This window comes from Typopeltis vanoorti, chromosome 8 (genome assembly GCF_054136105.1).
Source record: "Typopeltis vanoorti isolate ZY-2024b chromosome 8, IOZ_Tvanoo_1.0, whole genome shotgun sequence".
Classification (NCBI taxonomy): Eukaryota; Metazoa; Arthropoda; class Arachnida; order Uropygi; family Thelyphonidae; genus Typopeltis; species Typopeltis vanoorti.
The window spans coordinates 121,474,888-121,490,050 of NC_143556.1; the positions used below are offsets into that span (position 1 = coordinate 121,474,888).

Genomic DNA, 15,163 nt, shown 5'->3' on the forward strand with positions numbered 1-15,163 from the left:
CTGTGGATAACAAAAATTGTTTAGGACTGTACCATATTAGTTATGAGGATCGGCTGAGAGAATGTGGACTGCAGAGTTTGGTGGATAGAAGAAGGAGAGGTGATATGATTGAGACTTTTCAACTGTTGAGAGTTGTTTACAGTGTTGACACTGGGGAGTTCTTTCGCTTGGTTGAACAGCGGGAAGTAGTGATGACAAGAGGCCATCCCTGGAAGTTACAGAAGGAAACTGTGAACAAGAGGATGAGGAGTGGTTTCTTTGCCCGGAGGGTGGTTGATGGAGTGGTGAGAGAGAACAGTCAATTAGTTCAAGTAGTGGTATGATAGACTTTGTGTTTCTTAGGGCAGGTCCTCCCTTCGATGATTCTTGATAGACTTTGTGTTTCTTAGGAAGGACCTCCCACGATGAGTCTTTTGACTCAGTGGAGGCCTGAATAATAATAATAATAATAATAATGTACTTAAGATTATAAAAATGATTTACACCAAACAGAAAATGCAGCTGTTTAACTCTGAGACTTCTGAAATGAAAATAAAAAGAAGAGTTAGACAAGGTTTTATCCTTTCACCAAATCTATTTAATATCTATAGTGAGACAGTGATGAAAAAGATTGAAAAACAAAAAAACAGGAATTAGTATCAATAGCATAAAATACAACAATCTTAGATATGCTGATTATACCATTCTAATAGCAGAAAACAGAAACAAACTAGTCAATTTTCTGCAGGTACTAATTGAAGAAGTTAATTTGGATTAGATATTAATGCTTAAAAAAGCCCAAAATAATGAAAATCTCAGAAGAAAGTAGATCTGAGCCAGAAATATTCATAAACAATATGAAAATTGAACATACAATAGAATACAAATATTTAGGAAACTACTTTACTGCAGATGGAAAGCAAGATAAAGAAAAAAAAAAAAAAAGAACAGCCATAGCTAAAGATGCATTCTGGAAAAATAAAGATCTGCTCAGAAGTTCTGTGAGTATCGAGACAAAGAAAAGAATGATGAGAACATTAGTGTGGCCAATTTTCACATATGGAAGTGAGACCTGGATATTCAAGAAGAGAGTAAGGCAACAGATAATGGCATTTGAAATGTGGTGCTATAGGAGAGCTCTGAAAATCCCATGGACAGAACATGTGACAAATACAGATGTCCTACAGAGAATCAGAATGCAGAGATCTTTATTACAGGAAATGATCCAGAGAAAGATGAGATTGGCAGGACATGTACTGAGAGGTTCAGCAGGACAGAGGATATTAACAGTTTTAGAAGGAAAAATTATGGGAAAAGAATCAAGAGGCAAAAACAAAGGACACAGCTTGAATATATAAGATCATGGACAGGATCACATGGCTATGCAGAAACAAAAAGGAAAGCCACCAACAGAGAGAACTGGAAGGACATGGTGCTGCACCCTCTCACTGAGGAAGCTACATGAAGAAGAAAAAGAAAAGATTACCATATAAAACGAATTATTAACAGTAATCGATCATGGACGAATTGTAATTTTTACCATTGATTATTAGATTTGATGAACACGATTTTGATATATGTGGTAACATCGAGGGATTAATTAATTGCGTTAATCGAGGGATACCTGTGTGTGTGTGTATATATATATATATATATATATATATATATATATATATTCTCAATCGAGGGATACCTGTGTATATATATATATATATATATATATATTCTCAAAGCCATTAGTGTCATTTCCATGTGATTCTTTCCCTTAGAAGGGCACAGTTCATCTCTTATCATGAGTAACCTCCACCACTGCATTTTCTTCCCATATTCTGCTAAATACTATATCCTTAAAATTTTATCTCTTTCAGGACATCTTCCTCAGTTATCCAAATTGCAATGACACTAGCAATCTTTGGAGAGATTGAGTCAATCAATGCCGTAACTCATTCATTTTGTGTTTACTGCTTCTGGCATTTGTAGGAAAAACCATTGGTTTATGAGTACTCATGTATCTGTTATTACTCCCCATGTGCTATGCAATATAGTTTACACCTTCTGATTTCTCAAGTTGGTTGAGAAATCAGAAGACTCTCATCTCATTCATTATCACTCGTCTTTTCTGCGTTATCATATCGAGCCAACACACTCTGTCTTCCCTCTAATACAGTGTTTCTGAAAGTGTGGTACGCATACCCCCGTGGATACGTGAAAGGTCTTCAGGGGGTACCTTGCAATTTTTGGCTATGTATCATTAATGCATGGAATCATATTTCTCAACAAATAGTGCAATTAGAGACAACTGGATAAAAACGTCACTAACTAATGAATCACATCTCCCCTCCAACAGAAACTGCTGTATAAACTCGAGCAAAACCTTATGTTTCCGGTGCAACATATGGTTTTGCTTGTTTCAATAGGTTCACCACCATGTCGTGAACCTGTTAAAACTAAGTAATATATAGTGAATGTGTTTCAGATATTATGGAATTCGGTTGAAGAGAATTAGCATTTCAACTCAACTGATGAAATGCTAATTTGTCTTTGGTTCGCACAACGCGATCTTTTGTTAATACCACACCAATCATATGCACTTCTTCATAGCTGCTCTACGTATCTCAAGTCTTGTAAATTACTGGTAATTTTTGTTTGAAATAATTAGAAAGAAGATGAAGCTATTTTTGGGTAGATTTGGGTATTATTTGGGTAGATGACTGTGACAATGCACATAAGGAAACTGTTCTCGATGCCTAACATAGCGATAGAGAGTAGGAGCTTCTTGGTAAGGCACACCATTTGTAGTTTTTTTTCTGAAAACTTTAGTTTCCGAAAACTCCGCATGTATTTCGCATCACGATTTTTTAGCTTTAATTTTGAGAAAAAAGTGCGAGTTATATTCGAATAAATACGGTAATTTTTTTTAGCTTTCAAATTCTTAAGTATGGATCTTTGGATTTATAAAACCCACAAAAGTGAGCAAATACAAGTAACTGTAAGCAACAAAAAAACGTTGATATTGCATCTGGATCAAATGAAATTGATAAGGATGAGTTGTCTGACATTTCTAGAGAACCAACTAGGAAGAAGATGAAAAATCTTCGTAAGTATGATATGAATTACCATACTTGAAATGCGGATTTTCATGGACGGGAATTGAAGATGAACCTATTCGAAATTTTGTTCTTTTAAAAATAAATCATATTCTTTGTTTACATGAACATATAAATTCAAATAACATAGACATTTACAATGAAATATGCTTTATTTATTTATTTATTTATTATTTGATAAGGATTACTTGGTAATAATGAAAATTTAAGAAGGGGTATGCGGATATCTGAAGTTTGAGAAACACTACTCTAATATATTTCTGCTGCACTATTCCTAACACCAATTTCAAATCTTTTGCTGCATGATTCACGCTGTGTCTCAAATCATTTGTACCAATCACAACTATCATCTCCTGTACATTTTCACTTTGCTTCATTGTCATTGCTACACTCTCTGCATGCACTCCTCATGGACTCTATTCTTTGTCGTCAGGTCATCAAATCTCTACATACATGATATTCTGAACAGCTCCATTCCTTCCTCTCTCACTGGCATTGATGACCTTTTCTGCTTCCAATCTCTCTCACTCTACTTTCCCTCCCATTTCTTCTACTTCCTCTCATCTCTATCCCTTTGCTCTGCACTCTCTTGACTTTCTCTAATTTCCTCTCCATCCCTGTCTCTCTCATTTTCTTGCTTTCTTGTTATGCACTGTTAGTATTTAATGCACACCTAACACATTTTGATTCCTTAACTGCCACATTTTAAACTACAGGATGCATAGTGTGTAATAAAATCATCAACTGTGTTACAAATAATGCATTCCTTAAATGGTGGCTTGCTAGGTAACAATCTGTTAGTTCTGGCAACTGCCATGAAGGATACTAGTACAGTGTGCACTGTTGAGTTTAGATATAAAGGGAAAAGCACAAACTTAAAAAACCAGTGTTACTGAAGACGTACAGAGAATTCTCTCTTAATACTAATACTTCTCTCTCTCTCTCTTTTTTTTTTTTTTTTGCTGCCTCCTCTCAACTGGCTATTTTATCTTTGTTACTTTAAAAATAAAATTGTAATTGCAGGAGCATCCTAGTTTAAGTTTTCTTTCATAAAAATACGTTATTTTGAATTAAATATGTTATAAAACAAACAAAAAAATTTTTTTTTGTTTTATATTTATAGTTTGTAGATGAGAATATTTGGTTGAATCAGGAATTATATGGTCTCCAAACTCAACATAATTTTTGCTGTTTTGTTTTATATTTTATAGTTTGTGGAGGAGAATATTTTGTTGAATCAGGAATTATACAGTCTCCAAATTATCCCCAGAATTATCCTCACAGTAAGGAATGTATTTGGTTACTTCATGCACCGAGTGGACACCAAATAATGTTAAATATCACTGATTTTCATTTGGAGAGTCATCAAAACTGTCGATATGATTACTTGGAAATTCGGTATGTTTCTGTGTTTTATGAATTTTACTTTTAATTTCTCTGTTGTGTGATATTTCATTTTTTTTTGAAGTAATATTTTGAAATTACAACAGAAGCACACTTTAGTGAACACTATTATAACAAAATGCCCTAAAATAAGCAAAGGAGATGCTGTTTTAAGTTTGATGTTGCAAACTGTAGAAGGTCAAAATGAGGATAGAACAATTTTTATATATGGTAAAACTAAATAATAAATTTAGTTTAATCCTTTATCCAAGTGTGAGCAAACAAAGTTTGCGCCTGAAAGTATCTTCAGGACTGGGGTAAGGTGGTACAACACCAGGGCAACTCGTTGCAAAGGTGGAGCAAGTTACCAACACTCCTGTCTCAGTATCTCCTATAATGCAAAACACATCTCCTTGCAGATATGTCTTATGTTATGCATTAAGGGAAGGGCCACTACCCAGACTAGTTTCGACCTTTATTGAGGTCTCTTCAGTGGGAGCCAGGCCCAAGTTGAGATACCAGGCAGAAGCATTAGCAGTTCATCCCCTTCCCTTAATGCATAACATAAGACATATCTGCAAGGAGATGTGTTTTGCATTATAGGAGATACTGAGACAGGAGTGTTGGTAACTTGCTCCACCTTTGCAACGAGTTGCCCTGGTGTTGTACCACCTTACCCCAGTCCTGAAGATACTTTCAGGCGCAAACTTTGTTTGCTAACACTTGGATAAAGGATTAAACTAAAATGATTACTCTAACCAAGTGAAAAATAAACTTTCATCATCAAGGTAAAACTAAGAAAGAAAGAAAAATGGTGGTACTCAGAACAAAGAAAACCCCAGGAAATAGAACAAAAGAAATCATGTGAAACAAGAAAAGGATTAGCAGGAACCTGACATTAAACACAAAACAACCCATGAAAAAGTGCAAATGCTTACAATATTGGAATAAATGTAAGAAAGAATTAAAGAGTATAAAATTATAAAAAAGAAAATGTAGAATTAATGTTTCAAGTTGAATGCGTTATGTTAGTTTGAATTTGTGTCGCTTATCTGAAAAGCTAGTGTGCAGAGATGGACGCAACGAGTGACACAACCTGTTAAAAAAGATAAGTACAGGTATCCCTCGATTAACCGTGTTAATCGAGGGATACCTGTACTTATCTTTATCTGTACGTATTTTTTTATACATACTTATCTGTACGTATAATCCCCAGAATTATCCTCACAGTAAGGAATGTATTTGGTTACTTCATGCACTGAGTCGACACACCAAATAATGTTAAATATCACTGATTTTCATTTGTAGAGTCATCAAAACTGTCGATATGATTACTTGGAAATTCGGTATGTTTCTGTGTTTTATGAATTTTACTTTTAATTTCTCTGTTGTGTGATATTTCATTTTTTTTTGAAGTAATATTTTGAAATTACAACAGAAGCACGCTTTAGTGAACTTTATTATAACAAAATGCCCTAAAATAAGCAAAGGAAAAATACCATAGAACTGATGCTGTTTTAAGCTTGATGTTGCAAACTGTAGAAGGTCAAAATGAGGATAGAACAATTTTTATATATGGTAAAACTAAGAAAGAAAGAAAAATGATGGTACTCAGAACAAAGAAAACCCCAGGAAATAGAACAAAAGAAATCATGTGAAACATAAGAAAAGGATTAGCAGGAACCTGACATTAAACACAAAACAACCCATGAAAAAATACAAATGCTTACAATATTGGAATAAATGTAAGAAAGAATTAAAGAGTATAAAATTATAAAAAAGAAAATGTAGAATTAATGTTTCAAGTTGAATGTGTTATGTTAGCTTGAATTTGTGTCACTTATCTGAAAAGCTAGTGTGCAGAGATGGACACAACGAGTGACACAACCTGTTAAAAAAGATAAGTACAGGTATCCCTCGATTAACACGGTTAATTAATCCCTTGATGTTACCGCATATATCAAAATTGCGTTAATCAAATCTAATAATCAATGGTAAAAATTACAATTCGTCCATGGTCGATTACTGTATTAATAATTCGTTTTATATGGTACTCTTTTAGGAAAGATAAAAATTGAAAGCAAAGTAAATGTTTAATAAATATTTATGCCTACATTATTTACTGCAATTTTTTTATCAAAAGAAGTTATCAAGAGTCATTTGAACAGTTTTAGTTTTTTTCTTATCGGCATAAATTCTACGATAACAAGCAAAATGACTCTCCAGACCTCGGCAAACAAGCAATAAAACATAAAGAAAAAACACTGCAAATATAATACATGATGGTACAAATTAAGTGGATATCGAATCCAACATTATTTCATAGCCAAATATAGAAACTACAAGTGTTTCATGCCAAATATATAGAAACTAAAAGTTTCGGTGGATGCTAGCATAAGCAAACTTATGGGCAACTCGTAGTAAAGGTGGAGTAAGCTCGAGATCACTTTCCTTAGTATTTTCCATAATGTAAAGCACATCTCCTAGAGGACATGTATGATAAATAAGCCTTTGGCTCTCTATTTCAGTAATACGTGATGGTTTATTTATTTTCAGTTACAATCTAGAAATTATTGACCAAAGAAAAAAAAAAAAAACTACTGAAGCGGTATCTCTCAGATACAATTTACTGTCAAATATCACAAACCTTTACATAACATGTGTTAAACCAAACTGACAGCAAAAAACATTGTGGAATATCACTCATAACATATGAATGCACAGCTACTCAAGACCTCCAACCTATACACTGAATTGTGTAAGAATATTTATATTAAACATTTGGCACGTATTTGTCAGATCAGCTGCGAGTTCCGCAGCATTAAAAGCGCTTTAATCAAAACTATTGCTGTGTACATCAAGGGATTGCTGCAATTAACTTCACTGTGTTAATCAAATCCTGCATTAAGCAAGGGATACTTGTATAATGTAGTAAGAAAAGATATTATTGTATTTATTTCATGACAATACTCTTATTTAAGTTCGCAATATTCGAATTGATGATTTTTTCTGTTATTGTGTGGTATTTGATTAGTATTCAGTTAGGATTTTACAATCTCAGTATTGTCTCCACAGGTAGGGATCATTCAACATGGCAGCCGCTAGTTTCAAAGTTTCAATAACAGCTATAGCCGTCACCCAGTTAAAGATTACATTATTTATAACCTAGTTAAAGATTTTGCAGATTGCTATGCATGCTGCAAAATCTTCATAGTATGTTTGCATCTCATTGTTTAATAATCTGGCATGTGTGAGACAGGAATGTGTGTGTTCATGAAATGCAGGCAGTGGGAGGTGCTGAGAGAGATGATTTTCAGTTTATGGATGCCAGCAGTATGTTGGAGGATCGAGAGAATGTGGGTGGTAACTGCCCCAAATCTAAATGTTTCAACTGCATGGAGATTGGACATATCACTAATCAGTGCCTCAAACCTTGTCAGAAATTATTATTTGTGACACCTCCAAGGAGTCTGAAGACTCATCGCAGGAGGATGCCAGCTGTACAACTCTCCATCTCCACTACTACACAGTGCCTCTACTATCAATCACCTACTTCAACGTCATCTACCGCTCACAACCTCCACCACCACTGCTAGTATTTTTTGTCTGTAAATGCTAGCATGTGCGTGTGTCCTGAAGGGCCGATTTGTCTGTATGCTGGATGAAAAACCCACGTTTCTGGGAGAAAAAACCCTGCTATCTCCATATGAGATCGGCTAACTCACCTTCAGTTGAAAAAGTCCATATAAAGATTCCTCCCATTATGACGAGAATTGAACTTAGGTCTTTTCATAATCGAATGGTGCAACGTACCTTTGTTGAACACCACGTTAACACCTGTCCTTTTAGAACTTTCGTAGAAAGAGTGGGAGCACTGGTAGAGCAAGGTTAGAACACCATATATATCAGAGAGGCATAATGAAAAGTCCCCAGATCTTTAGTCTAGTAAAGACAGCAGTTTTAAACAAACTACACTTGGTAAAAATCACAAAAAGTGCATGACCAAATCAGCTAGAAATTAGCTCCAAAATTCCAGATCTGCAGGAGCAACTTTCCAGTCAAATACTGATGGAAGATCAGTTGAAATTATCAATAATGAACCTAATATAACAACTGAATAGGTGCAAAATGAAATGCAAAAACATGCAGCTGTTCTACAAGGAGAAACTGGAGAAGAAACAAGGAAAGCAAGTAAGACAACTGAAAGAACTTAACATGCAGACAAGATCATCGAAAAAGGAAAGATGAATTAATAAAAAAATTAAAGATAAACAAAAAAAAATTAAAAAAAGGGACTACATCTAAAAGAAAAATAAGTAATAAAAATGTAAAGGTTGTGGATCATCAAATGCAAACTCTTCAGGCTCAGAAGAGTTTATGGATTGTGAAGAACCATCTCATGCTAATAAAGAGAAAGCAAGAGATACAATTAAAGAAAATATAATAAAGTTTCCTGATTCAATGTTTTCTCAGTACAGTTATCACCTGCATGAAAAGAAAATAACTAGCTTCTAAATCAGGAACGATATGCATGAAATTGAAATAATGGAATTCAACTGTAAAAAACTGGAACACAGTTTACAAGAAGCAGGTTACACAGTGCTCTTTCACAGATTGAAGACCTCATCGGGTTCATCCAAAATTTAGAAGTTAAAGACTTACCAGTGACACTTCATTAATCATAGCATCTTCTTTCTGCATTGCCTATTTAAATGTATGAGGATTCCACAGGCAAATTAAACAAGAAACTATATGTAAACTTATCATACACCATAATATTAGTTTTTTTTTTTGTTTCTCCAAGAAGCATATTTCTGCAGATATAAAAATATAAAAACTTTAACAGATAGATAGCCACTTCTTTCTTATTGGAGCTTTGGAAGATTTAACAGAGCTGCAGTAGGAGTTCTTATTCTTCCTCCCCCACCTCCTTGGATTATTCCATAATATCCAAAGGAATGCAGAAGGGAGAAGCTTGACAATAGACTGGAAATACTGTGTATGTGTAATAAGATTTATAAATGTTTATTTTCCATCCAGTGGAACAGTTAGATGAAAATTCTTCCAGGAATTGGAGCCATATTTATATGGTGCCCACTACATCATAGCAACTGGAGACTGGAATTGTATTGAAAACCCCAGATTAGACAAAATAGGAGGACACCCCAGGAGTGGAAAAGTGGGATATGCACAGTTAAAAACATGTCTGCTCAACCATTATAACAACTAATGGCTCTCGCTGAGGGAGCTTAAGATTTCGGGAGGGGAGGAGGGGGTTGCCTTGATAGAAAAATTTCAAGGCAATTCACCAGCATTTTCTGGCAGGGTTCTATCGGGGCCATGTCAGTGGATGCTTATCCCTGGAATATGAGTGGTTCTGCTCAGTGGTCGGGTCACTGAGTGGAACCAACACTGAGTTGGATGATCCTTCGGTCACTTGTAGGGAGTGGTCTTGGGGGATCGCCTGATTTTTAGAGAGATGCTTTACTTCAACAGTGCTTGGTCTCAGAGGAGAACCAGCCTGTTCAAAACAGCTGTCAGGCCAGTGAAACCTTATCATAATGGACCAATAGAAGGCAAATATATAGACGCTTGGGCAATCATTCACGTCTTCTAAGTGGTCTGCGCTAGGGCATACACTTGAATGCCAGTGAGTGTATTTCCATAAGCTCTTGGTTATGAAACTTTCATAGTTTTTACATTCAGATTTGAAATAATGCTGGATTTAATACCCACTTTACTTATATAAATTTCCATTGCCGAATTGAAGCTTTTGGCTCTTTATTTTAGTAAATATGAACTGGTATGTTTGTATACTAATGCTAGAAGTTCAGAAACAAGGATACTGAAACTGTTGCATTGATTGAGTTCATTCACTGAAAAATTGTTGGAATAAGTGAGACCTGGTTGGATGAGGATGGACGACATACTGGGTGGTTGACAGTAATGTGAAGACTTGTTTGAGAAAAAGATATTTATCTGGAACTAGAAAGCTGGTGATTTTGAAAAGCCGAGGAGACAGATTATAGTTGCAGCATGGAATGAAAAGTTTGGCAGAAAGGAGATTGATGCTTCTGGGACTCTATTCAAACACTCTCTCATAGAAGCAATTCCTAAATGTATTCTAAGGATTAGAAATTCTAAGGATCAGAAGTGAAATTGGGTAGTTGGGAAATGAATGAATGAATGAAGAGATTAAGCTTGCAGAACAGAGGAGTAACACATTTTAGAGGCAACTTAAGGTGAGTAGTAATAACCATTTCATGAAGAACACAAAAATGCAGGTAAGGAGGGTGACTCAGTTAGTGAGGTTAGCAAAAGTGCAGTATGACCTGTCTTTAGTTAATGAAACCAAAGAATACCTTAGGGAGTTCTTTCAATATGTAGCCAGCATAAAAAAAGAATAATTTTGAAAGGATGATATTGATTGAAGAAAATGGTATAAGAACGAGAGCTGCAGAGGATATAGTTGAGATATTAATGAGCAGTTCATAAAAGTATTTCTTCCTTATGAGTGTGACATGCTACCAAGTTTTAGAGAAGAAGAAGTGGAGTAGGAGAGACTAACTGTGAATGACCAAGAGGTATATTATCAGGAATTGAGTAAACTTGCTGTTATAATGCTATGGAACTTGATGGTATATCACCACATGTGTTGAGGGAATTGCTATTGCCTTGGCATGCTTGGAAGGCAAGATTGTATTGTTTCATAAGTGAGGTAACAGAACTCAAGCTTCAACTTATAGGTCAATTTGTGTCTATGTTGTGGTTAAAGTGTTGGAGAGGTTAGTGATAATCCTTTTCCAGGATTGAGTTGAAAACAGTCGTATTTTCTTTGATGAACCCCTCAGATTTTCTAAAGGAAGATCATATTTTAGAAATCTACATAATTATTACAATAGGGTGATACTTGTTTTGATCAAGGTAGATGGGTACACGACAGTACACTTTGATATGTATGCGAAGGTTTCTGTGGGTCAGTAGTTCGAGAGATAGATTCTGGTATTGAGACCACATGTTTATTAAATACAAGCAGGGTACATGAAAACCCATCAAGTTTCGTAAGCCGTATGACTTACATCATAAGGAGAATTGGTGTATACAAAAAAGTTAAACACAATTAATAAAGATTAAATTCATAGTCCATGTTTCCAACATCGAAAAAATTTGAAACAATCATTACTGAATGTTTGTTGGAACATTGTTATTTGTTCTCACATTCTGTGCTTCACATGTGTTATGTCCAAGATCTGAGGAAGTTAGATTTTTTACGAATGCCGACCACACTTGGTGTAATATCAAACCTTGGTTTTTGTTGCACTATGTAGGAATTCTAAGCATTTTTGCCGCTTCCTTGAATTTTCGTGTAAAACAGTTTTTATCAATATATGACATCATTGTTTTTTCCCAAAGTACTTTATGGCCAGTGGAAGTTGTGTGGAAAGCCTGATCTGTGTTACCTTCTTTTTTCTTCTTTTTTAAGCTACTTAACACAGAACCTTACACTTAATGGATTTGAGCCAAAAACAATCAAGAAAATTCTCAACATGGCTCCCACAACCAATGCAGAAAAACAAGATTTCAAGAATGCAATCTCATTACAATACATCAAAAATGTCACAGACAGATGAGCAACATTGCTCTGCAAGTACAACTTAAAAGTAGCTTTTCTCCCTTTAGAAAAAATTTCAAGATTCCTACATCCACCGAAACCTTCGCACCATCCCGATATTTAAATAGGTTGTCAGTATGGACTAAAACTAATGGGTGTCAGTTTAATGTGGAGAAATGTAAAGTTATGCATGTTGGAAAAAACAGATTACAAGCTAGGTATCATATTGATGGCACTGTACTCCAGGAAATAGATGAAGCTAGAGATTTAGGAGTGGTTGTAGATGGATGATTGAAGTTTAAAGGACATATTGCTAAGGTAGCCCATGAAATTACTTGGCTATTGAAGAACACATTAATCTGTAGAGATATGGTAGTTGTTATTCCACTTTATAAGGCCTTGATATGCCAACCTCTGGATTTCTGTGTTGAGTATAGTGTCCCTGAGTTTCTTGGGGGATGAGGAAGTGGTGGAAAGGATTCAGAGGCAAGTGACCAAGATGGTGAGTGGTTTGTGGAATGTTCCCTATGAAGATAGATTCAGGGTGTGTAGATTGTGTAGAAGTTTGTTGATAGGAGAAAAAAGAGGAGATATAATAGAAACATTTAAGTTGCTTGAAGGGTTTTATATGATTGATGCAGAGGAAATGTTTCAGTACTTGGGTCGAGAGGCTAGAACAAGGGGTCATCCCTGGAAGTTGAATAAAGGTGTTTTTTGTTTGGAGAATTGTGAATGAGTGGAATCAGGTGGCAGAGTTAGTTGTGAGTGCTTTTTCTGTAATGAGTTCAAGGAGAGATATGATAGATTGGATCTCCTGCAATGAGGCTTCAGACTCCATGGAGGTGCCCATATAATAATAATAATAATAATATCTCTCTTTAAACTTATTCTTATGAAGAACTCACAGCCACTTCCGGCAACCTATTCACCACCCTCCAACCAAAAAATCTAACCCTAACATTCTTGTTAACCACTGTCTTACATAATTTTCATCAGTAACTCTACTGATGAAAATTGCATAAGAGACTCTCCTAATACTCTCCCGCTCTTGCAGTGTACGGAAAAAAGAAAAAGTCATCAGTGTCAATTCTATAAAATTCCTTTAATAACTTATCTACTTCTATTATTATCTCATCTATTTTGCCTATCAGATCATTTTTGAAGCCTACATACCTTCATCATAGGGAGCATTCCAGAGATCTGCCATAATCTTCAACACTCACATCTGGATCCTCTCCACTACTTCTTCATTATCCAAGAAATCCAGGTGACCAAATTTGTGTGCAGTAGTGCAGTGTAGCCTTATTAATGCTTTATAAAGGGGAACAATAATCTCCCTGTGCTTTATTAATCATGTAATTTCATGAGCTGTTTCAGCCACCTTGGAATATTCCCTCAAAACTTCAGCTCCCTGTCCACAATCACCTCCATGTCCCTAGCCTCATCAACTTCTTTCAGTTCATTTCCATCAGTATAGTACATGGCATGTGATCTCCTCCTCCTCCCCCCAAAGTTCAACATTTACACTTGGCCACTGGCAGCCATTTACCTTCACTCATACTGCCAATGTATTAAGTCATCCTGCAGTATCTCTACATCACTTGAAACTGAACATTTCCCATGAAATTAATACTGTATCATTGTTGTAGAAATTAAACAACAGAGAACAAAATACTGAGCCATGAAGTACACCAGTAATCACCTGCCTTCTCCTGGATTGAGCTCCTCTATAAATCATACTTTTTAATCCATATGACCAGCTTCATATCGATTTCCCATTCACTCCAGTTTATGCAATAGAGCTCTATGTGGAATACTATCAAATTTCTTTGCAAAGTCCAACAGTATCACGAAGTTGGTATTTCCTTTATCCAACTCTATTGTTACTTTATTACAAAAAGTAATTTACAAAACCCATGTCTGTTATTATTATTAATTATTAATTATTATTATTATTATTATTACATGATCACCTTCATGGAGTCCTAAGACTCATCATTGGAGTTCCAAACTATCAACACAATGTCTATCATAGTGTTGATAGTTTGGAGCCATTAAAAGACAAAGCACTCGCATCTGACTCAGGCAATCCATTCCATTCATTCATTCATTACTCTCTAAGTGAAAAATGTAGTCCTCATCTTCTTACTAACCACACTCTTATCCAACTTTTGCCTGTCAACCAACTTTTGCAATCTACAAACTCTCAATCTATCCTCATAGGGAGCATTATACAGACCATTGGTCACTTGCCTTTAGATCCTCTCCACCACTTTCTCATCTCCAAGAAACCCCCAAGTGACCAGACCTGAGCAGAGTAATCCAGATGTGGTCATATCAAGTCTTAATAATATCTTTTATCTTTGCTTGTTAATGAGTTCTTAAATTATCAGGTAATCCTGTTAGCCAACTGGCTACTTGAGCAGCATACTTTCTAAACTTCAACTCTCTATCTATTAATACCCCCAAATCCCTGGCTTCATCAATTTTTCTGGAGTATAGCTCCCTTAATGACAACTTGTAATCTTTTTATCCTAAAATGCAAAACTTTACACTTTTCCACATTAAAATCGATATATACGGAGGCTGTTCAATAAGTTATAAGACTATCTTTATACAGAAAACAGATTACCTTTAATCGTCATCATTTACATGGTCTTTTTCGAAGTAACTACTGTGAGATGCAATGCATTTGTCCCAACATTGCATCCACTTCTTAAACACATGTGAAAGTCCGTTTTTTGAGAGTTCTTTCAAAACCGCACCCGTAGCTTTTACATATGCTTTGTTGCTTTCGAAATGAGGAAACAGCCAGAAATCGCATGGTGCGAGATCAGGACTGTATGGAGGGTTTGGTAGGATATCTATGTTGTTCTTCTTCAAAATGTCCACTACACCACCAGCAATATGTAATATGTGGCCTTGCATTATCGTGGTGCAATAAGAAGCCATTCTTCAGCAATGGACGCTTCCTTTTGATGTGCTGTATACCATTGTCTGTAAAATATCCGCATGCTATGAGCCATTTACAGTATTCCCGGGTTCTACAGCGTGTTGGTAAACAATGCCTTTGTAGTCAAAA

The 15,163-nt window shown here is 35.5% G+C and overlaps 1 protein-coding gene across 1 annotated transcript in view; it reads left to right on the forward strand.

Annotated features, from left to right (window-relative positions):
• Window positions 1-15,163, forward strand: part of Cubn (Cubilin) — a 2,223,842-nt gene that overhangs the window by 831,547 nt on the left and 1,377,132 nt on the right. The window contains exon 25 of the mRNA XM_090396294.1: window positions 4,298-4,484. Coding sequence (XP_090252420.1) covers window positions 4,298-4,484 — 187 coding nt within the window. The remainder of the gene's footprint in view (window positions 1-4,297; window positions 4,485-15,163) is intronic.